We start from the raw sequence: 23444 nt of genomic DNA, 5'->3' as shown, positions 1-23444 counted from the left end.
GGACCCCTGAGCCCCCGGGACCCCTGAGACCCTCAGGATCCCTGAACCCCCCTGGACCCCTGAACTCCCCTGGACCCCTGAGCCTCCCAAGACGCCTCATCCCCCCAGGACCCCTGAGCCCTTTAGGACCCCTGAGCCCCCCAGACCCCTCCGCGCTCCTTCCCCCCCCCCGGCAGCCCCCCGAGTCTCCCCACCCCCCATCTCCGAGTCCCGCCCCCTCCCGGTGCCGGCCGAGCCCGGGCCGGGCCCCCCCGCGCCCCCGGTCAATGGCGCCGTTGTGCGCCCCGCGCGTGGGCACAAAGCTCGGCCTGAGGCCGCCGCACCGGGGGGGCTGATCCCGGCCAGACCCCCCCCCGCCCCTCCCCCCCCGTCCGCCGCCTCTCCCCCCCCCACCCCAGCCTCGCCCCGCCCCTCCCGGGGCTGCGGCGGTGCCGTTCCACACCGGGGCCGCCGGGGGCGCCCTCGCCGCCCGCTCCGGTGCCGGTGCCGCTTGCGGCCGCGGAGCGCCGGGATCCGCCAGCGGAGCCAGGTAGGGCCGGGGCCGCTCCTGTCGCGACGTGTCGCGATGGGGGTGGATGGATGGCACCTGCCGTGGCCCTGTCGCGGCTGCGACATCACCGCTTCTCCCCCCGGACACCCCCAAACCCGCATCCCCCCCGGCATCCCCCGCATCCCCCGAACGGCCCCAGCCCCCCCCGAGCCCCGCATCCCCCGATCCCCCCCCGGTACCCCCAGGCCCCTCCCTGCCCCCCCCAGCCCCCCCCAGCCCCTCTCACGTCACGGCTGCTCCGGCCCTGCCTTTGGGGGAGCCCCGGGGGGGGCGGGGGCGGCCCCGGTGCGGCCACGCCCGGGGGGGGCCGGGGGCGATCCCGGGCTGAGCCCCCCCCGGCCCGACACCGTGCCCGTGTCCCCAGGCCGGAGCTGCGGGGGCAGAGCCATGAGGGAGGGCTGAGCCCCCCGGAGCTGCGCCCACCCCCAGGTGAGGGCACGGGGGCACGGGGGGCACTGGGGGACTGGGAGAACTGGGAGAACTGGGGGCACTGGGAGAACTGGGAAGAACTGGGGGCACTGGGAGAATTGGGAGAATTGGGGCACTGGGGGGAACTGGGAGAATTGGGAGATCTGGGAGAATTGGGGGAACTGGGGGGACTGGGAGAATTGGGGCCACTGGGGCCAACTGGGGGACTGGGAGAACTGGGAGAATTGGGGGCACTGGGGAAACTGGGGGAACTGGGAGAATTGGGGGCACTGGGAGAACTGGGGAACTGGGAGAATTGGGGCCACTGGGGGAACTGGGGGCACTGGGACAACTGGGAGAATTGGGAGAATTGGGGGCACTGGGGGAACTGGGAGATTGGGAACACTGGGAGAACTGGGAGAACTGGGAGCACTGGGAGAACTGGGAGAACTGGGAGCACTGGGAGAACTGGGAGAATTGGGGGCACTGGTTTGCACTGGGAGAACTGGGAAGGGATGGAGGGGTCTGAGCACAGCAGAAAGGGGGCACTGAGGGGGCACTGGGATGAACTGGGAGCACTGGGAGTGCTGGGGAACGCTGGAGGCAGAGCAGGGACTGAGGGATGGTGCCCGGCACTGGTTTGTACTGGGAATCACTGGGAGGCGCTGTGGGCACTGGTTTGTACTGGGAATCACTGGAGGTGCTGCGGGCACTGGTTTGTACTGGGAATCACTGGGAGGTGCTGTGGGCACTGGTTTGTACTGGGAATCACTGGGAGGTGCTGTGGGCACTGGTTGTACTGGGAATCACTGGGAGGTGCTGTGGGCACTGGTTTGTACTGGGAGGGGCTGGGTTGTACTGGGGGGGACTGGGAGGGGCTGGGCTGTACTGGGGGCACTGGGGGGGGACTGGGCTGTACTGGGGTACTGGGAGGGGCTGGGGGGCACTGGGGGGCACTGGGGGGGACTGGGCTGTACTGGGGTACTAGGAGGGACTGGGGGGCACTGGGGGGGACTGGGCTGTACTGGGTTGTACTGGGAGGGGCTGGGCTGTACTGGGGGCACTGGGCTGTACTGGGGGCACTGGGGGGGACTGGGCTGTACTGGGGGGCACTGGGAGGGACTGGGAGGGGCTGGGCTGCACTGGGGGGCACTGGGGGGCACTGGGCTGTACTGGGCTGTACTGGGGCACTGGTGACGCTGCTGTCACTGGGAGGCTCCGGGCGTCACTGGGCGTCACTGGGAGGGGCTGGGTTGCCCTGGTGACACTGGGGACACCGAGAGGAGCTGGCCTGCCCTGGGGGCATTGGTGACACTGGGGGCACCGGGGGGCACTGGTGGCACTGGGAGGACCTGGCTGTCACTGGGAGGGCTGGCTCGCCCCGTGGGCACGGGGGAGGCACTGGGGACACTGGTGGCACTGGGAGGGGCTGGGTGGTGTTGGGGGGCACTGAGGGGGGGTTGAGTTGCCCCGGGGGGCACTGGTGGCACTGGTGGCACTGGGGGTCACTGGAGGGGCTGGGTCCCTGCAGTGCCGCTGTCCCTGTCCCTCCCCAGGCAGGATGCGGGGGGCGCAGTGGCGACATTGGTGACACCGAGGGTCACTGGGTGTTACTGGGAAGGGCTGGGTTGCCCCTGGGGGGGTCCCTGCGGTGACACTGGAGAGCACTGGGGGTCCCTGTGGTGACACCGGTGACAGCGGTGTCCCCGTCCCCCTGTCCCCAGGCAGGATGCGGGGGGCGCAGCGGTGACCCTGGTGACACTGGGTGTTACTGGGTGTCCCTGCAGTGCCCCTGGTGACACCGGTGTCCCTGTCCCCCCCAGGCAGGATGCGGGGGGCGCAGTGGTGACAGTGGTGACACTGGGTGTTACTGGGTGCCCCTGGTGACACCGGTGTGTCCCTGTCCCCAGGCAGGATGCAGGGGGCGCAGCGGTGACACTGGTGACACGGCAGTGCCCTGGTGACACCGGTGTCCCTGTCCCCGTCCCCAGGCAGGATGCGGGGGGCGCAGCGGTGACACTGGTGACACTGTGGTGCCCCTGGCGCCCCTGGTGACCCGGGTGTCCCGTCCCTGTCCCCAGGCAGGATGCGGGGGGACAACGCGGTGACACTGGGTGTTACTGGGGGTCCCTGCAGTGCCCTGGTGACCCCGGTGTCCCTGTCGCTGTCCCCAGGCAGGATGCGGGGGGCGCAGCGGTGAACCTGGTGACACTGCAGTGCCCTGGTGACCCGGGTGTCCCTGTCCCCCCCAGGCAGGATGCGGGGGGCGCAGCGGTGCCCCTGGGTGTTACTGGGTGCCCCTGGTGACCCGGGTGTCCCTGTCTGTCCCCAGGCAGGATGCGGGGGGCGCAGCGGTGACACTGTGGTGCCCCTGGTGCCCCTGGTGTCCCTGGAGACCCGGGTGTCCCTGTCCCCCGCAGGCAGGATGCGGGGGGCGCAGCGGTGCCCCTGGTGACACTGTGGTTCCCCATGTGACACCGGTGTCCCTGTCCCCCCCAGGCAGGATGCGGGGGGCACAGCGGTGACACTGTGGTGCCCCTGGTGCCCCTGGTGTCCCTGGTGACCCGGGTGTCCCCTGTCCCTGTCCCCAGGCAGGATGCGGGGGGCGTAGCGGTGAACCTGGTGACACTGCAGTGCCCTGGTGACCCGGGTGTCCCCTGTCCCCCCCAGGCAGGATGCGGGGGGGCGCAGCGGTGACACTGTGGTGCCCCTGGTGCCACTGGTGTCCCTGGAGACCCGGGTGTCCCTGTCCCTGTCCCCAGGCAGGATGCGGGGGGCGCAGCGGTGCCCCTGGTGACACTGTGGTTCCCCATGTGACACCGGTGTCCCTGTCCCCTGTCCCCAGGCAGGATGCGGGGGGCGCAGCGGGCTCTGTGCCTGCTGCTGCTGGCCTCGGCCTCGCTGGCCGCGCTGCTCCTGCACCTCTGGGCCCCCAAGGGCCCCCCCAGCGTGGACCTGCGCCGCCCCCCCCCCCGAGCGGCTGCCGCCCCCCCCGGGGCCCCCCGGCCGCGCCTACCCCCACGTGCCCTTCCGGGTCAAGGAGGAGGTCATGGAGTAAGGACGGGCACCCGGGGCTGGCGGGGAAAATGGGGGGTACCCAGGGGTGGGGGGTACACAAGGGTGGGGGGCACCCAGGGGTAGGGGGAGCAATGGGGGGTACACAAGGGTGGGGGGTACCCAAGGGTGGGGGGCACCCAGGGGTGGGGGTACCGGTGGGCACCCAATGGTGGGGGTACCCAAGAGTGGGGGGGCACCGGGAGGGTGGCACGTGCAGGGTGGGGGTATCCAAGGATGGGGGCACCGGGGGGGCACGCAAGGCTACCCAAAGATGGGGGGCACCGAGAGGGTGGAGGGCACCGGGGAGGTACCCAAGGGTTGGGGGCACTGAGGGGGGGTACCCAAGGGTTGGGGGCACCGAGAGGGTGGCACCTGCGGGGTGGGGGCACCCAAGGGTGGGGGCATCGGGGGCATGGGGCCTGGGAACCCCGGGGCTGGGGCATGGCAGCGAGGGGGTACCCAAGGGTGGGGGTACCCAAGGGTGGGGGCACCGAGAGGATGGCACCTGCAGGCTGGAGGTACTCAAGGGTGGGGGCACCCAAGGGTGGGGGGCACCCATGGTTTGGGGCCTGGGAAGCCCTGGGCTGGGGCATGGTTGGGGAGCGGCACCCAAGGATGGGGGGTACCCAAGGATGGGGGTACCCAAGGATGGGGGTACCCAAGGTTGGGGGTACCCAAGGATGGGGGGTACCCAAGGTTGGGGGTACCCAAGGATGGGGTGACAAATGAGGACAGGAGGTGCCAGGGCGGTGCCAGGGCGGTGCCACGCAGGGACGGGAGGTGCCAGGGCGATGACACGTGGGGACAGGAGGTGCCAGGGCAATGTCAAGGCGGTGCCAGGGCAGTGCCAGCGGGGATAGGCAGTGACAGGAGGTGTTGGGGTGGTGACACGTGGGGACAAGGAGGAACAGGAGGTGCCAGGGCAGTGACACACAGTGACAGGCAGGGACAGGAGGTGCCAGGGCGGTGCCAGGGCAGTGACACGTGGGGACAGGCAGGGGCAGGAGGTGCCAGGGCAGCGCCAGCGGGAACAGGGAGGGATAGGAGGTGTCGGGGCGGTGCCAGGGCGGTGCCCGATGGGGACAGGAGGTGCCAGGGTGGCACCAGGGCGGTGCCAGCGGGGACAGGGAGGGATAGGAGGTGCCAGGGCGGTGCCCCATGGAGACAGGAGGTGCCAGGGCGGTGCCAGGGCGGTGCCAGCGGGGACAGGAGGTGCCAGGGCCGTGCCAGGGCGGTGCCAGCGGGGACAGGGAGGGATAAGAGGTGCCAGGGCGGTGCCAGGGCGGTGCCCCATGGGGACAGGAGGTGCCAGGGCGGTGCCAGGTCGGTGCCAGCGGGGACAGGAGGTGCCAGGGCGGTGCCAGGGCGGTGCCCCATGGGGACAGGCGGTGCCAGGGCGGTGCCGCTCCCCGCGTGGCGGCTCTGTCGCCGCTGCCGTCGGTGCCAGCGGCCCTGTCGCCACAGGCTGCTGCCCAGGAACGGCTGCTCGTGCGAGGCGGAGGCCGAGGCGGGGCTGGCGCTGCCGCTGCACCGGCGCCTCTTCGGGCCCGGCCCGGCGGGGCTCGACTTCGCCAGCGCCTTCAGCCCCGGGGAGCGGCCGCGGCAGCTGCGGGAGCGGGAGCGCGAGTACCGCAACTACCGGAACCGGTGAGCGCCACCGGAGCGACCCCCGGGCGTCAGAGAGCGGCAGCGACCCCCGGGATCAGAGGGGAGAGACCCCCGGGATCAGAGGGGAGAGACCCCCGGGATCAGAGAGGAGAGACCCCCGGGATCAGAGGGGAGAGACCCCCGGGATCAGAGAGGAGAGACCCCCGGGATCAGAGGGGAGAGACCCCCGGGATCAGAGAGCGGCAGCGACCCCCGGGATCAGAGAGGAGAGACCCCCGGGATCAGAGGGGAGAGACCCCCGGGATCAGAGAGGAGAGACCCCCGGGATCAGAGGGGAGAGACCCCCGGGATCAGAGAGGAGAGACCCCCGGGATCAGAGGGGAGAGACCCCCGGGATCAGAGAGCGGGAGGGACCCCCGGGATCAGAGGGGAGAGACCCCCGGGATCAGAGAGCGGGAGGGACCCCCGGAATCAGAACCGGAGCGACCCCCGGGGATCAGAACCGGAGCGACCCTCGGGATCAGAGGGGAGAGACCTCCGGGATCACAGAGCGGCAGGGACCCCCGGGGCTGAGAGCGGGAAGGACCCCCGGGGGCTCAGAGCAGGAACGACCCCCGGGATTCAGCCCGGGATCGACCCCCGAGACTCAACCCGGGAGCGACCCCCGGGACTCAGAACGGGAGCGACCCCCGGGGCTGAGAGCGGGAGGGACCCCCGGGACTCAACCCAGGAGCGACCCCCGGGGCACCGCGGGACCCCTCGGCCAGCACGGGGCGAGGCTGGGGCCCCCTGGCTGGATGTGAGACCCCCTGGCCGGGTGTGGGACCCCCCGGGATCCCCTGGCCGGGTGTGGGACCCCCGGGACCCCCGTTTGAAGCCCCGGTGCCCCCCCGGCAGGGTGCAGACCCCCGCGGACCGGCTGCTGATCGTCCCGGCCAACTCCCCGCTGGAGTACCCGGCGCAGGGGGTGGAGGTGCGGCCGCTGCAGACGGTGCTGGTGCCCGGTGAGGATCAACGAGGGGGGCACGGGGATGGGCACGGGGCTGGGGGGCACCGGGTCAGGGAGGGGGGCACGGGGAGGGCACAGGATGGGGAAACGGAGGGGTGGGAGCTCCTCCCAGTGCCCCCCAGTGCCCCCCAGTAGGACAGCACAGGGTCGGGGGGGGGGCACGGGGATGGGATGGGATGGAGGGGCACGGGGATTAGGGGGTGTCCCTGGGCAGGGGGGACCCCCGGGTGGCTCTGAGGGGGGGTTCAGGGGGTCAGGGGGTCCCTGCGGGGTCTCCCGGCCTCATCCCCGTGTCCCACCCCCACCCCCAGGGCTCAGCCTGCAGGCGCCGGCCAGGAACAGGTACCAGGTGAGGGCGGGGGGGGCACGGGGAGGGCTGGGAGGGGGCGGGGCTTGACTGGAATGGGAGAGGCTTAACTGGAAATGGGCGGGGCTTGACTGGAATGGGGCGGGGCGTGTTTGAAATGGGCGGTGCTAGCCGGCATGGGCGTGGCCTGTCCGTTCTGTGGGCGTGGCCTGTCCGGTCTGTGGGGGTGGCCTGACAGTTCTGTGGGCGTGGCCTGTCCGCTCTGTGGGCGTGGCCTGTCCGTTCTGTGGGCGTGGCCTGTCCGCTCTGTGGGCGTGGCCTGTCCGTTCTGTAGGCGTGGCCTGTCCGTTCTGTGGGCGTGGCCTGTCCTGTCTGTGGGTGCGGCCTGTCCGTTCTGTGGGCGTGGCCTGTCCTGTCTGTGGGTGCGGCCTGTCCGCTCTGTGGGCGTGGCCTGCCCGTTATGTGGGCGTGGCCTGTCCGCTCTGTGGGCGTGGCCCTGCGGGTGGGCGGGGCCGTGGAGGGGCCGGGCCGGGTTTGTCGCGCACCCCCCCCCCCACCGTGCGCCCCCTCCCCGTTTTTGGGGGTCCCTGCCGGGACCCCCCGTGACGTGCCGCCCCCAGGTGAACCTGACGGCCTCGCTGGGGACGCTGGCGGTGGCGGCCGAGGTGGAGGGCGTGGCGCTGCGGGGGGAGGGGCAGCCGCACCTGTCCTTGGCCGCCGCCCACCTGGACCACCTGAACCGGCAGCTGCAGTTCGTGACCTACACCAACACCCAGTTCCACCCCGACACCGCCGACATCGGTGCGTACGGGGGGCTCGGCCCGGGGGCACCGGCACCCCCAGAACCTTGGGAACCCCCCGGACCCCGGCGCTCTTGGCACCCCCCAACGACCCCCGGACCCCCCGAGCCCCCCTGGTTGCCCTGGTCACCCCCGGCTCCCCGATGCCCGCAAGGACACTCGGAGTATCCCCGAAGCCCACAGAGACATTCGTGGGACCCTCTATGCCCACAAGGACACCCCGGGATCCTCAATGCCCACAGGGACACTCATGGGATCCCTGATACCCACAGGGACACTCGGGGTATCCCCAATGCCCACAAGGACACCCCGGGATCCTCAATGCCCACAGGGACACTCGTGGGATCCCTGATACCCACAGGGACACTCGGGGTATCCCAATGCCCACAAGGACACCCCGGGATCCTCAATGCCCACAGGGACACTCGTGTAACCCCCAATGACACCCCCGGGTCCTGATACCCACAGGGACACTTGGGGTACCCTCAATGCCCTCAGGGACACTCGGGGGATCCCTGGGACACTCGGGTACCCCCAATGGCACAGGGACACTTGGGGTACCCTCAATGCCCTCAGGGACACTCGGGGGATCCCTGGAATTCGCGGTGCCCCCGATGCCCCCGTCATTCCCCGTGTCCCCCCGTGCCCCCCACGCCCTCCTCGCACCCCGTGCCCCCCGATGCCCCCCTGTGCCCCCCGTGTCCTCCATGCCCCCCTCGTGCTCCTCGGTGCCGCCGGTGCCCCGATGCCCCCCGCCCCCCCCGTGCCCCTCACACCCCCCGTGCCCCCGGTGCCCCCGTGCCCCCCGTGCCCCCGGTGCCCCGTGCCCAGCCGCCGCTCCCCCTGCAGTGCAGTTCTCCACCGACGGTCACTCCGCCGCCTTCGCCATCCGCATCCGGCACCCGCCCACGCCCCGCCTGTACGGCCCGGGCAGCGCCGGCGACAGCGACGGCGACAGCGACAGCGGGGACGGGGGTGAGCACCGGGGTGAACACCGATACCGGCCCGGCCCGCCCCAGTGCCCCCAGTGCTCCCAGTGCTCCCAGTGCCAGATTCTCAGTTCCCCAGTGTTCCCAGTTCCCCCAGTGCCAGGATCCCAGTGTTCCCAGTGCTCCCCAGTGCTCCCCAGTCCCAGTGCCCCCATGCCAGGATCCCAGTGTTCCCTGTGCTCCAGTTCATCCAGTGCCAGACTCCCAGTGCTCCCAGTGTCCCCAGTGCCCCAATGCCCCCAGTGCCCCCCAATGCCCCAGTGCCCCAATGCCCCCAGTGCCCCAATGCCTCCAGTGCCCCCAAATGCCCCAGTGCCAGAATCCCAGTGCCCCCAATGCCCCCAGTGCCAGAATCCCAGTGCCCCCAATGCCCCCAGTGCCAGAATCCCAGTGCCCCCCAATGCCCCCAGTGCCAGAATCCCAGTGCCCCCAATGCCCCCAGTGCCAGACTCCAGTGCCCCCAAATGCCCCCAGTGCCCTCAGTGCTCCCAGTGTTCCCAGAGGCAGGGTCCCAGTGTTCCCAGTGCCCCCAGTGCCCCCAGTGCCAGGACCCCAGTGCTCCAGTGCCCCCAGTGCCCCAATGCCCCCAGTGCCCCCAGTGCTGCAGACAGCTGTTCTGCCAGTGTCAGTGCCCCAGCCCTACCAGTGTTCCCAGTCCCAGTGTCGGAGCCCAATCCTGCCAATGTGGGTGCTCAGTGCTCCCAGTTCAGGCTCCAGTTCGGGCTTCCAGCACCCCCGTTCAGATCCCAGTCCCCTGGTTTAACTCCCAGCACTCCCAGTTCAAGCTCCCAGCACTCCCAGCACTCCCAGCACTCCGAGTTCAGGCTCCCAGCACTCCCAGTTCAGGCTCCAGCACTCCCAGCACTCCAGTTTGGGCTCCCAGCACTCCCAGCCCTCCCAGTTCAGGCTCCCAGCACTCCCCACTCCTCCCAGTTCAGGCTCCCAGCGCTCCCAGTTCAGGCTCCCAGCACTCCCAGCCCCCCAGTTCAGGCTCCCAGTGCTCCCCACTCCTCCCAGTGCTCCCAGTTCAGCTCCCAGTGCTCCCAGTTCAGCTCCCAGCACTCCAGCACTCCCAGTTCAGGTTCCCAGCACTCCCAGTTCAGGTTCCCCAGTGCTCCCAGTTCAGCTCCCAGTGCTCCCAGTTCAGCTCCCAGCCCTCCCAGTTCAGGCTCCAGTGCTCCCAGTTCAGCTCCCAGCACTCCCAGTGCTCCCAGTTCAGGCTCCCAGTGCTCCCAGTTCAGCTCCCAGCACTCCCAGTGCTCCCAGTTCAGCTCCCAGCACTCCCAGTCCCCCAGTTCAGCTCCCCCCCCGCCCAGGGTACAACATCTCGGCGCTGGTGACCGTGGCCACCAAGACGTTCCTGCGCTATGACAAACTGCGGGGCCTCATCGCCAGCATCCGCCGCTTCTACCCCTCGGTCACCATCGTGGTGGCCGACGACAGCCAGAGACCCGAGCCCCTGGCAGGGCCGCACCTGGAGCACTACCTCATGCCCTTCGGCAAGGTGCCACCCCCGCGGGGACACGGACAGGGACAGGGCGGGGCACGGGGGACACCCCAGGGGACAGGGGACAATGGCAGGGACACCCCAGGGGACAGGGGACAGGGACAGGGCTGGGCACGGGGACACCCCAGGGGACGGCAGAGGGGCGGGGGACAGGGGACACCCCAGGGGGACAGGAGAGGGGACACGGGAGGGGCAGGACACCCAGGGGACGGGAGAGGGGCGGGGGACAGTGGCAGGGACACCCGCAGGGGACAGGGACAGGGACAGGGCGGGGCACGGGGGACACCCCAGGGGACAGGGCGGGGCAGGGGAGGGGCAGGGACACCCCCAGGGGACACCGGATGGGTAGGGACCCCCGCAGGGGACAGGGACACAGACAGGGGACAGAGGAGAGGACAGAGGAGGGGACGGGGACACCCGCAGGGGACAGGGACACAGACAGCGGACACGGCAGGGGACAGAGGAGGGTGGCAGGAACCCAGACAGGGGGCATGGATGGGCAGGGACTCCCTCAAGGGACAGAGGATGGGCAGGGACACAGACAGGGGACAGCAGATGGTGCAGGGACCCCACAGGGGACACAGGAGGGTGACAGGGACCCCCAGACAGGGCACACAGGAGGGTGGCAGGGCTGTGGGGGACAGAGGAGGGTGGCAGGGACCCCCACAGGGGACAGGGATGGGCAGGGACCCCCAACAGGGGACACAGAATGGGCAGAGACCCACACAGGGGACAAGGGAGGGTGGCGGGGCTGTGGGGGCCCTGCAGGGGACACGGGGGCTGGCAGAGCCGTGTGGGACACGGGAGGATGGCACGGATGCCCACAGGGGACACGGGATGGGCAGGGAGCCCGGCAGAGGACAGGGGAGGGTGGCAGGGACACCGACAGGGGACACAGGAGGGTGGCAGGGCTGAGGGGACCCCAGGGACATTGGATGGCGGTGGGCACCCAGACAGGGACATGGGGGGCTGGCAAAGCCACACGGGGCACGTGAGGGGCTGGCAGGGGCTGAAGTCCCCAAAAGGAGGGGACATGGAGCTCTGGGATGGCAGAGAGGGGGACACCAGGGACCGATGGGGCTGTGGCTCCCTGGGCGTGGCAGGGGGGGCTGGCAGCGTGGAGACCCCCAGGGAGGGGTGCCAGGGCAGGGTTGGCAGGGCGGGGGTCGCTGGGCATGGGGACAATGGAGGGGGGGGGGCATGGGAACCTTGTCAGAGCAGGGGGGACACACGAGGGGGTGACAAAGTGACAGAACCCGGGGGGCTCGTGGGGGGTTGGCAGGGCCCGAGGGGCACGGGGGGCATGGGGGGCACCCCGGGGATGGGGACATGGGGGCACCCCAGGGAAAGGGACGTGGGAGATCCCGGGGAAGGGGACACGGGCTCTGTCAGGGTTGGCACGGGTCCCTGGGGTTGGGGACATGGGGGGATCTTGGTGTTGGGCACAGGGCTTGGTGTTGTCAGGGCTGTGGGGTCCCCAGGGAAGGACACGCGGGGCTCTGTCAGGCTCAGGGTGGCACCGCGGGCACACGGGCTCTGTCAGGCTCAGGGTGGCACCGCGGGCACACGGGCTCTGTCAGGGCTCAGGGTTGGGCACACGGGCTCTGTCAGGCTCAGGGTTGGGCACACGGGGTCTATCAGGGCTCAGGGTGGCACCGTGGGCACACGGGCTCTGTCAGGGCTGTGGTACCCGGGCATGGGGCACACGGGCTCTGTCAGGGCTCAGGGTTGGGCACACGGGTTCTGTCAGGCTCAGGGTGGCACCACGGGCACACACGGGCTCTGTCAGGCTCAGGGTGGCACCGCAGGCACCGGGGATCTATCAGGGCTCAGGGTGGCACCATGGGCACATGCGTTCTGTCAGGACTGTGGGGTCCCTGGGCTGGGCACGCGGGTTCTGTCAGGCTCAGGGTGGCACCGTGGGCTCTGTCAGGGCTCAGGGTGGCACCGCGGGCACACGGGCTCTGTCAGGGCTCAGGGTTGGGCACACACGGGTTCTGTCAGGCTCAGGGTGGCACCGCGGGCACACACGGGCTCTGTCAGGGCTGTGGTACCCGGGCATGGGGCACACGGGCTCTGTCAGGGCTCAGGGTTGGGCACACGGGCTCTGTCAGGCTCAGGGTGGCACCACGGGCACACACGGGCTCTGTCAGGGCTCAGGGTTGGGCACACGGGCTCTGTCAGGGCTCGGGTTGGCACCACGGGCACACACGGGTTCTGTCAGGCTCAGGTGGCACCGAGGGCACACGGGCTCTGTCAGGCTCAGGGTGGCACCGCGGGCACTGCGGCCGTGCCCGAGGCTCCGCGCTGCCCCCTGGCAGGGCTGGTTCGCCGGGAGGAACCTGGCGGTGTCGCAGGTGACCACCAAGTACGTGCTGTGGGTGGACGATGATTTCATCTTCACGGCCCGCACGCGCCTGGAGAAGCTCGTGGATGTGCTGGAGAGAACCAGCCTGGACCTGGTGCGGGCACGGCGGGCACCGGCGGGCACCGGGGGGGTACAGGGGGCACGGGGCTGGAGGGTACGGGGGGCTGCAGGGGGCATCGGGGCACCAGGAGGGTACAGGGGCACAGGGGGTGAGGGCACGAGGGGGTACAGAGGGCACTGGGGGTGGAGAGTACGGGGGGGGCTGCAGGGGAACGGGGGGCACCGGGGCTGCAGGGGGCACGGCGGGGTGAGGGGGCACCGGGAGCCACGGGGAGGCTGCGGGGACGCGAGGGCTGCACCGGGCACAGGGGAGGGCACGGGGGGTACCACGGGCAGGTCCCTGTGGTCTGAGGGAGGGTCCTGTTTCCTGTGCCCGGCGGGGGTCGCAATGCCCAGGCTGGGGGTGGCAGTGGGGGTCTCAGTGCCCAGGTGGGAGTTCAGGGGCTCCGGGTGCCCAGGTGGGGGCTCGGGGAGTCCCAGTACTCAGATGCTGGCACAGCGCCAGCACAGCAGCCCCGCCCCATCCCATCCGCCCCATCCACCCCATCCCACCCATCCCATCCCATCCCATCCCACCCCCCTCCCATCCCATCCCACCCCACCCATCCCACCCCACCCACCCCACCCCACCCACCCACCCACCACCCACCCCACCCACCCACCCCACCCCCCACCCACCCACCCACCCCACCCCATCCCACCCACACCCCACCCACCCCACCCACCCACCCCATCCCACCCCCATCCCATCCCCATCCATCCCACCCCCATCCCATCCCATCCCATCCCATCCCATCCCCATCCCATCCCATCCCACCCCACCCCATCCCACCCACCCACCCACCCCATCCCACCCCACCCCACCCATCCCATCCCACCCCACCCATCCCACCCCAACCCATCCCCACCCATCCCATCCCACCCATCCCACCCCCCACCCCACCCCACCCCATCCCACCCAACCCATCCCCCCATCCCATCCCCTCCCATCCCACCCATCCCACCCACCCCCATCCCACCCACACCCACCCAACCCCACCCACCCCATCCCACCCCATCCCATCCCATCCCATCCCATCCCATCCCATCCCATCCCATCCCATCCCATCCCATCCCATCCCATCCCCTCCCATCCCATCCCATCCCACCCCATCCCATCCCATCCCATCCCATCCCATCCCATCCCATCCCTCCCATCCCACCCCATCCCACCCCATCCCATCCCATCCCATCCCATCCCATCCCATCCCCTCCCATCCCACCCCATCCCATCCCCTCCCATCCCACCCCACCCCATCCCACCCATCCCATCCCATCCCATCCCATCCCCTCCCATCCCACCCCACCCCATCCCACCCATCCCATCCCACCCATCCCATCCCATCCCACCCCATCCCACCCATCCCATCCCACCCATCCCATCCCATCCCATCCCATCCCATCCCATCCCATCCCATCCCATCCCATCCCATCCCATCCATCCCATCCCATCCCATCCCATCCACCCCATCCCACCCATCCCATCCCACCCCATCCCACCCATCCCACCCCATCCCACCCCATCCCACCCATCCCATCCCACCCCATCCCACCCCATCCACCCCATCCCACCCCATCCCATCCCATCCCACCCCATCCCACCCCATCCCACCCCATCCCACCCATCCCACCATCCCCCACCCCATCCCACCCCATCCCACCCATCCCACCCCATCCCACCCATCCCATCCCATCCCATCCCACCCCATCCCACCCCATCCCATCCCATCCCATCCCATCCCATCCCATCCCCTCCCATCCCATCCCATCCCATCCCATCCCATCCCACCCCCACCCATCCCATCCCATCCCATCCCATCCCATCCCATCCCATCCCATCCCATCCCATCCCATCCCATCCCATCCCATCCCATCCATCCCATCCCATCCCATCCCATCCCATCCCATCCCATCCCATCCCATCCCATCCCACCCATCCCCTCCCATCCCATCCCACCCATCCCACCCCATCCCATCCCATCCCATCCCATCCCATCCCATCCCATCCCATCCCATCCCACCCCATCCCATCCCACCCATCCCTCCCATCCCATCCCACCCCCTCCCATCCCATCCATCCCACCCCATCCCACCCCATCCCATCCCATCCCATCCCACCCATCCATCCCATCCCATCCCATCCCATCCCCTCCCATCCCACGGTGGGCGATTCCAGGGGTCCCTGCGTGTCCCGGGTGCTCCCGGGCGCTCCCATGGGTCCCGGGCTGTCCCCGGTAGATCCCGGTGCTCCCGGGCAGTCCCGGCCGATCCGGCGGTCCCGGCGCTCCCGTGGGTCCCGGTGGTCCCTGGGGATTCTGGGTGCCCACGGGCGGTCCCCAGGTGCTCCCGTAGATCCCGGGCGTCCCTGGGGGTCCCCGTGGGTCCCGGGTGATCCCGGTGGTCCGGGCGGTCCCGGGTGCTCGGGTGCTCCCGTGGATGCCGGGTTGCCCTGGGGATCCCTGTGGATCCCGGCTGTTCCGAGCTGTCCCGGGCGCTCCCGTGGGTCCCGGGCGATCCCGGTGGTTCCTGGCGATCCCTGGGGTGTCCCGGGCAGTCCGGGTTGTCCCGGTGCTCCCGTGGGTCCCGGGTTGTCCCGGTCTGTTCCGGGTTGTCCCGGTGCTCCCGTGGGTCCCGGGTTGTCCCGGTCTGTTCCGGGCTGTCCCGGTGCTCCCGTGGGTCCCGGGTTGTCCTGGGGGTCCTTGGGGGTCCCGGGCACTCCTCTGGGTCCCGGGCTTGTGCCGGGCAGTCCCGGCCGCTCCCGGTCCATCCCGGTGGTCCCGGGCTGTCCGGGGCGCTCCCGTAGGTCCCGGGCACTCCCGGTGGTCTCTGGCGGTCCCGGACGCTCCTGGGCTGTCCCGGGCGGTCCCGGTGCTCCCGGACGGTTGCGGCCGATTCCGGGCGGGTCCCCGGTGCTCCGGTGGGTCCCAGGCTGTCCCGGTGTTCCCGGTGCCCCCTCCCCAGCCCAGCCCCGCTCCCGCAGGTGGGCGGCGCGGTGCGGGAGATCACCGGCTACACCACCACGTACCGGCAGCGGCTGAGCGTGCGCGGCGGCGGCGCGGGCGGGGGACTGCCTGCGGACCCGGCCCGGCTTCCACCACCGCCTGGCGGGGTTCCCGGCCTGCGTGGTCACCGACGGCGTGGTCAACTTCTTCCTGGCCCGGACCGACAAGGTGCGCCAGGTGGGCTTCGACCCCCGGCTGCGCCGCGTGGCGCACCTCGGTGAGCACGGGGGACCGGGGAACGGGAGGGGATGGGGGGACTGAGGGGGATGGGGGGTTTGGGGGGACTGAGGGGTCTGAGGGGGATGGGGGGGTCCGGGGGGGATGGGGGGTCTGAGAGGGATGGGGGGGTTTGGAGGGGGATGGGGGGGTCTGAGGGGGCTGGGAGGGTCTGAGGGGTCTGAGGGGGTTGGGGGGTTTGGAGGGTCTGGGGGGGGTGGGGGGTCTGGGGGGTCTGAGGGCGATGGGGGGGTTTGGAGGGGATGGGGGGTCTGAGGGGGCTGGGGGGTCTGAGGGGGCTGGGGGGCCTGAGGGGGATGGGGGGTTTGGGGGGGCTGGGGGGACTGGGGGGGTCTGAGGGGTCTGAGGGGGCTGGGGGGGCTGGGGGTGCCTGAAGGGGCTGGGGGGTCTGAGGGGGCTGGGGGTTTGGGGGAGCTGGGGGGTCAATCTGATGGGGTCCCAGAAGGGTCCTGGGGGTGCCCGAGGGGTCTGGGGGTCAGTCTGAGGGGGTCCTGGACAAGTCTGGGGGTGCCTGAGGGGTCTGGGGGATCTGGGGGTCAGTCTAAGGCGATCCCAGAGAGGGTCCCGAGGGGTCTGGGGGTCAGTCTGAGGGGGTCCTGGACAGGTCTGGGGGTGCCCGAGGGGTCTGGGGGATCTGGGGGTCAGTCTAAGGGGGTGCCAGTGGGGTCTCCGAGGGGGCTGGGGGTGTCTGAGGGGTCTGGTGGGTTTGGGGGGTCAATCCAAGAGAGTGCCTGAGGGGTCTGGGGGTCCCGAGGAGTCTGGGGGGTCTGGGGCTCAGTCTAGGGGGGTCCCAGGGGAGTCCTGGGGGTGCCCCAGGGTCCCAAGGAGTCTGGGGGGTTTGAGGGCTCAGTCTAACGGGGTCACTGGGGTCCCCCCAATTCAGGGCTCAGAGATAAGGGGGGTCCTAGGGTCCCCCACGATGGGGTCAGGGGGTCAGAGCTAAGAGGGATGCTGGGATCCCCCCAAATTCAGGGGTCAGAGACAAGGGGGGGGCTGGGGTCCCCCACAATTTGGGGGTCAGGGGGTCCGAGATAAGGGGGGACACTGGGATTCCTCACAATTTGGGGGGTCAGGGATAAGGGGGGTGCTGGAGTCCCCCACAATTTGGAGGGTCAGAGCCAAGGGGGCATCCCCCCCTCCCTGTGTCCACTCCCTGTGTCCCCCCGGCATCGGGGGCAGCCCGGGGCACCCCAGGCCACCTCTGATCCCATTATTTTGGGGGTCCGCCCCGTGCCCCCCTCCCCAGAATTCTTCATCGACGGCCTGGGGGTGCTGCACGTGGGCTCGTGCGAGGACGTGGTGGTGGATCACGCGTCCAAGCTGGCGCTGCCGTGGCGGCGCTCGGAGGGGGAGCGCCAGTACAACCGGTACCGGTACCCCGGCCGCCCGCGACGACAGCGTGCGCCTCAAGCAGCGCCTCTTCTTCTTCAAGAACCGCTTCAAGTGCATGGCCGGCGACTAGCGGCGACACCGGGACACCGGGCGGCGACACCCCGGAGCCACCGGGAGGGGACGCTGGGCGTGGTCACCGGGCGGGGACACCGGGGCCGTCCCGGGGCTACCGGCGGGGACGCCCTGAGGCCACCGGGGTTACCGGGCATGGTCACCGGGCAGGGCCCACCAGCCCCGGCCGCCGCTGACCGGCCCTGGGTGCCACCCCCGGGGAGGTGACAAGGAGGTGGCAGCAGGTCACCGCCCTCAGGGGGCTCACGGGACACGCCAAGGACGTCGCTGACCCCCGGCCACCAGTCCTGGCCGGCCCTGGGTGCCACCGGGCTGCTGGCACTGCGGTGGTGCCACCCCCAGAGGGGTGACAGGGGGGTGGCACGGGGTCACCACGCACAGGGGGGGTCAGGGGACACGCCAAGGACGTCGCTGACCCCCGGCCACCAGCGTGGGCCACATCAAGGGTCACTGCTGCTGGCCATGCCTGCGGTGTCCCCAGAGCCACAAGCATGGCTACTCCATGGTCACCCCCAGGGCCACCTCTTGTGGGCCACCCCCAGGGCCACCACTGCAATGTCCCCAGGGCCACAAGGAGGGCCACTGGCCACATCTGCGTCACCCCCAGGGCCACCAAGCCCAATGGGCCACCTTCTCTGGGCCACCCTGCGGGTGTCCCAGGGCCACAACCGTGGGCCACCAGCCACAACCCCAGTGCCACTGACCCCAATGGGCCACCCCCAGGGCCACCGTTCCAGGGCCACCAAGCCTGGGGCGCCCCTGGGGTGGCTCTGCCCCCTTTGGGCACCCCACGGGCCGCCACCCCCACCCCCGGCTGCCCTCACAGGGCCCACAGGGCCACTGGGTGACTCGGGGTGGCCGCTGCCACCATGGGCCTCCTCAAGGGTCACCCCCCATGGGCCACCACCTGTGGGACACCCCCGGGACACGCCCCCCGCCCCGTGGCCACCCCCGGGGTCACCCCCAGGGCCATCACCGAGTGCCACCCCCCGGGGCCACTGCCATGGGCCACCCCCCAGTGCCACCACGCCGGTCCCCCCGCCCCCCGCGGTGTTTTTAGCTCTTTTGTACTTTGGGGGGGGGGGGTGATGGCGGGTCGCACCGGGTCCCCTTCCCCCCCCCCCCCCCCCCCCCCCCCCGTTGTCCCCTCTCCGTTTTCTACCGCCCGCCCCTCCCCCCGCTGCCGCCCGGATTTTGTGCCAAGTCTCGGCCCCTCCTCCCCCCCCGGGACCCCCGCGACCCCCGGGGTGGGTGGGGGAGGGGCTGGGGGAGGGGCTGCCCCCCCCCCCGCCCTTTTCTACCAATGGATGGTGAGATTTTAACCAGCCCGAAACCGCCGGCCTCTGCTTGGGGCGGGGGAGGGGCTACGGAGTGGGCGGGGCTATGTGAGGGGGAGGGGTCTTGGGGTGGGAGGGGCTGTCGGTGTGGGAGGGGCTATGGGGATAGGAGGGCTGTGAGGGATGGGCGGGGCTGGGGTGGGAGGGGCTATGGGAGTGGGAGGGGCTATGGGAGTGGGAGGGGCTATGGAGTGGGAGGGGCTATGGGAGTGGGAGGGGCTATGGGGGTGGGAGGGGCTTTGGGAGTGGGAGGGGCTTTGGGAGTGGGAGGGGCTATGGGAGTGGGAGGGGCTATGGGGTAGGAGGGGCTATGGGAGTGGGAGGGGCTATGGGGGTGGGAGGGGCTATGGGGTGGAGGGGCTATGGGAGTGGGAGGGCTTTGGGAGTGGGAGGGGCTATGGGAGTGGGAGGGGCTATGGGAGTGGGAGGGGCTTTGGGAGTGGGAGGGGCTTTGGGAGTGGGAGGGGGCTTTGGGAGTGGGAGGGGCTTTGGGAGTGGGAGGGGCTATGGGAGTGGGAGGGGCTATGGGGGTGGGAGGGGCTTTGGGAGTGGGAGGGGCTATGGGGGTGGGAGGGGCTATGGGGGTAGGAGGGGCTATGGAGGTGGGAAGATCTTTGGGTGGGAGGGGCTATGGGGGTAGGAGGGGCTATGGGTGGGGCGGTTCTTGGGGTAGGAGGGGCTATGGAGGTGGGAAGATCTTTGGGTGGGAGGGGCTTTGGGGATGGGAGGGGCTTTTGGCATGGGCGGGGCTATGAGGGTGGGAGGGGCTTTTTAGAGTGGGAGGGGCAGTGGGGGGGCTTTGGGAGTGGGAGGAGCTGTGGGGTGGGAGGGTCTTTGGGTGGGTGGGGTTATGCTGGGGGGCAATGGGATGGGAGTGGCTATGAGGGTGGGAGGGGCTTTGGGAGGGGCTTTGGGTGGGCGGTGCCTCGGGGTGGGAGGAGCTATGGGAGTGGGAGGGGCTTGGAATGGAAGGGGCTTGGAGTGGGAGGAGCTTTGGGATGGGAGGGGCCTTTGGGATGGGAGGGGCTTTGGGGGTGGGAGGGGCTATGAGGTGGGAGGGGCTACAGGGTGGGGGCTATGGGGGTGCGAGGGGTTTTGGGGTGGGAGGGGCCTCGGGGGTGGGAGAGGTAATAGAATCTACATGGGGCTGGGGTATGTAGGCAGTGGGAGTGGCCAGGGCGTGCGATCAGTGGGCGCGGTCAGTGGGTGTTGTCGGTGGGTGTGGTCGGTGGGCGTGGTCAGTGGGTGCGGTTCCTCCTGGGCGTGGCTTTGGTGAGGGGATTTTCATCAGGAATGGCCCTGGGCCCCCCTCCCCCACCCAGCGCCCTCCAGGGTCCCTCCTGCCCTGGCAGGACACGGCAGGGACAGGGACAGGGACAGGGACACAGCAGGACGTGGAATTGGCGGCACACAGAACAGGACATGGAAGGGACACGCCACGGTCATGGACATGCCAGGGCCAAGGCCAAGGGGACAATGGGACACACGGGGGACAAGGAGAGACCACTGACAAAGACATGGCATGGTGCACAGCGACAGAGCAGTGACAAGGACAGGGATGTGACAGGGACAGGCACTCCAGGGACGTGGAGACAGACACGGAGTGGGCAGGGACACAGCAGGGACAGGGACAGGGCAGAGACAGGGACACCCCAGGACACAGGCATGGACACACTGGGACAGGGACGTGGCAGGAACGTGGGCAGGGACAGGCAGGGACTGGGGCCACAGTGAAGGACATGGACACGCCAGGACAGGGACAAAGACAAGGACACACAATGGACACGAGGCTGCACACCCATGGACAAGGACACAGCCCCTGAGGGGCAAGGCCACAGCAGGGCTGGTGTTGGGCCACCCTGCAGCCACTCCTGAGTGACCCATGGGGCTGCCAAGGTGATGTCGCTGTCCCCCCTCCCAAACCTGTCCCTGTGTCCCCCTCGCTGTGTCCTATCCAGGCCATTGCAATGTCCCCATTCTATGTCCTCGCCTGCCTTCGATCCACCCCACTGTCCCAACCGCAATGACCCATCCCAGTATCCCATCCCAATGTCCCAGTGACCATCCTGGTGCTCACCATCCCAGTGTCCCATCCCAATGTCCCAGTGACCATCCCAATGTCCCCATCCCAGTGTCCCATCCCAATGTCCCAGTGACCATCCTGGTGTCCCATCCCAATGTCCCAGTGACCATCCTGGTGCTCACCATCCCTGGTGTCCCATCCCAATGTCCCCATCCCAGTGTCCCATCCCAATGTCCCAGTGACCATCCTGGTGCTCACCATCCCAGTGTCCCACCCCAATGTCCCAGTGACCATCCTGGTGCTCACCATCCCAATGTCCCAGTGACCATCCTGGTGCTCACCATCCCTGGTGTCCCATCCCAATGTCCCCATCCCAGTGTCCCACCCCAATGTCCAGTGACCATCCTGGTGCTCACCATCCCAGTGTCCCACCCCAGTGTCCCAGTGACCATCCTGGTGCTCACCATCCCTGGTGTCCCATCCCAATGTCCCAGTGACCATCCTGGTGCTCACCGTCCCAGTGTCCCATCCCAGTGTCCCAGTGACCATCCTGGTGCTCACCATCCCAGTGTCCCATCCCAATGTCCCAGTGACCATCCTGGTGCTCACCATCCCAGTGTCCCATCCCAGTGTCCCAGTGACCATCCTGGTGCTCACCATCCCTGGTGTCCCATCCCAATGTCCCAGTGACCATCCTGGTGCTCACCATCCCAATGTCCCAGTGACCATCCTGGTGCTCACCATCCCAGTGTCCCATCCCAGTGTCCCAGTGACCATCCTGGTGCTCACCATCCCAGTGTCCCATCCCAATGTCCCCATCCCAGTGTCCCATCCCAGTGTCCCAGTGACCATCCTGGTGCTCACCATCCCTGGTGTCCCATCCCAATGTCCAGTGACCATCCTGGTGCTCACCATCCCAGTGTCCCATCCCAATGTCCCCATCCCTGTGTCCCATCCCGCTTTCCCAGGGCAGTGTCCCCACCTCAGTGCCCCCATTTCAGTGTCCCAGCCTCATCCCACTGTCACATCTCTGTGTCCCACCGCAGTGTCCCCAGCCAGGTGTCCCAGGTCAGGGCTCCAGCCCAGGACAGGCTGGGCTGGTGGGAGCCCAAGGGTTCCAGCACAGCCCAGTTCTGCACCCCGGTTATTTCTCCTGCACCTGGACCTGGAGAAAAAACCCAACTGGGCTGGGAAGGGACTGGGAGCACCTGGGAGAAGGACTTGGGACATGGGTGACCCATGGGGATGGATTTGAGGGTGCTGGACACATCCTGGCCACATCCTGGGGCACCCAGGTGGGCTGAGGGCTGAGCCTCAGGGTGGGCAGAGGGAGGGGGGCTCTGTGCCCAGGTGAGACCCCAAGGACGACTCCATTGAGAAGGATTTGAGGGTGCTGGTCACATCCTGGCCACATCCCTGGGCACTGAGGTGCCCCCCTGATCCTGGGCTGAGCCCCAGGGTGGGCAGAGAGAGGCATCTCTGCCCCTGTGCCCCTATGCCCAGGTGAGACCCCAAGGGTGACCCCACGGGGAAGGATTTGAGGGTGTTGGACTCATCCTGGCCACTTCCAGGTGCCCCCTGAGCTGGGTTGAGCCCCAGCGTGGGCAGAGGGAGGGAAGCTCTGCCCCTGTGCCCCTGTGCCAGGTGAGACCCCACCTGCAGAGCTGCTCCAGCCCTGGGGTCCTGCGCAGGGAGGATGAGGAGCTGCTGGAGAGAGCCCAGAGGAGGCCAGCAGTGGGTCCAGGTGGCCAAGCAGGCCAAAGGCTCCTGGCCTGGATCAGGAATGGTGTGGCCAGCAGGAGCAGGGACATCGTTCTGTCCCCGTACTCGGCACAGGTGAGGTCACACCTCGAGTGCTGTGTCCAGTTCTGGCCCCTCAGTTGGGAAGGACGTCGAGATGATGGTGTACGCAGTTTGGTGCTCTGCTTGTGTTCACTGATACATTATAACCCCATTTTTAAATTAATTTAAACTCCTCACTGAGTTGGGTTTAGTGGAACCAGGAGGTTGGATTGGCTTTCCCCCTCCTCACACACGTCCATCATCCAGTTTTGCCCAACACCCAAGAAGTTGTGCCCTCTTCATCCCAATTTAGTGCTGCGAACTGGGTTTTTTTTTGGATTGAGGTGTGGTTATTGTACTTTGGGATCTCAAGATCTCTCTTGAGCGTGTCCAGTGAAGGCAATGAGGCTGGAGAGGGGCTGGGAGCACAAACCCTGTGAGGAACCATTGAGGGAGCTGGGGTGCTCAGCCTGGAGAAAAGGAGACTCAGAGATGACCTTATCAATCTTACAACTCCCTGGAAGGTGCCTGTGCCCAGCTGGGGCTGGGCTCTTTCTGCAGGAACTGACAGAAGCACAGGACAACATCTCAATCTGTGCAAAGGGAAATTCAGGTTGGATATCAGGAAAAATTTTACAGAAAGGGTGGTAAAGTTCTGGAATGTTCTGCCCAGGGAGGTGGTGGAGTCCCCATCCCTGGGGGTGTTTAACAAAGTCTGGAGGTGGCACTGGGTGCCAGGGTTAGTTGACGTGCTGGGGCTGGGTTGGACTCGATGGTCTTGAAGTTCCCCTTCCAAGCCAGTGATTCTGTGAATTCTGTGAGGCCCCGGAGCTGCTGCAGGGCTGGAGCCCCTCTGGAGCCAGGCTGGGAGAGCTGGGGGTGCCCACCCCGCTGCAG

At 69.0% G+C, this 23444-nt stretch overlaps 1 protein-coding gene across 1 annotated transcript; it reads left to right on the top strand.

Annotated features, from left to right (window-relative positions):
- The first annotated feature begins 456 nt into the window (after nucleotides 1-456).
- Nucleotides 457-18437, top strand: LOC134431300 (beta-1,4 N-acetylgalactosaminyltransferase 1-like). The gene is given in 15 exon segments (XM_063179286.1): nucleotides 457-529; nucleotides 915-979; nucleotides 3804-3922; nucleotides 3924-4012; nucleotides 5480-5662; nucleotides 6521-6627; nucleotides 6944-6981; nucleotides 7560-7740; nucleotides 8589-8714; nucleotides 10045-10232; nucleotides 12557-12697; nucleotides 15683-15762; nucleotides 15764-15921; nucleotides 17188-17324; nucleotides 17326-18437. Coding segments are annotated over 13 exon segments (1620 nt in total). The 5' UTR covers nucleotides 457-529; nucleotides 915-979; nucleotides 3804-3808; the 3' UTR covers nucleotides 17404-18437.
- The last annotated feature ends 5007 nt before the right edge of the window (nucleotides 18438-23444 follow it).

Source organism: Melospiza melodia, chromosome 31, assembly GCF_035770615.1.
Source record: "Melospiza melodia melodia isolate bMelMel2 chromosome 31, bMelMel2.pri, whole genome shotgun sequence".
NCBI lineage: Eukaryota > Metazoa > Chordata > Aves > Passeriformes > Passerellidae > Melospiza > Melospiza melodia.
The sequence above is the reverse complement of the archived record's forward strand: the minus strand, read 5'-3'. Positions and strand labels throughout refer to the sequence as shown.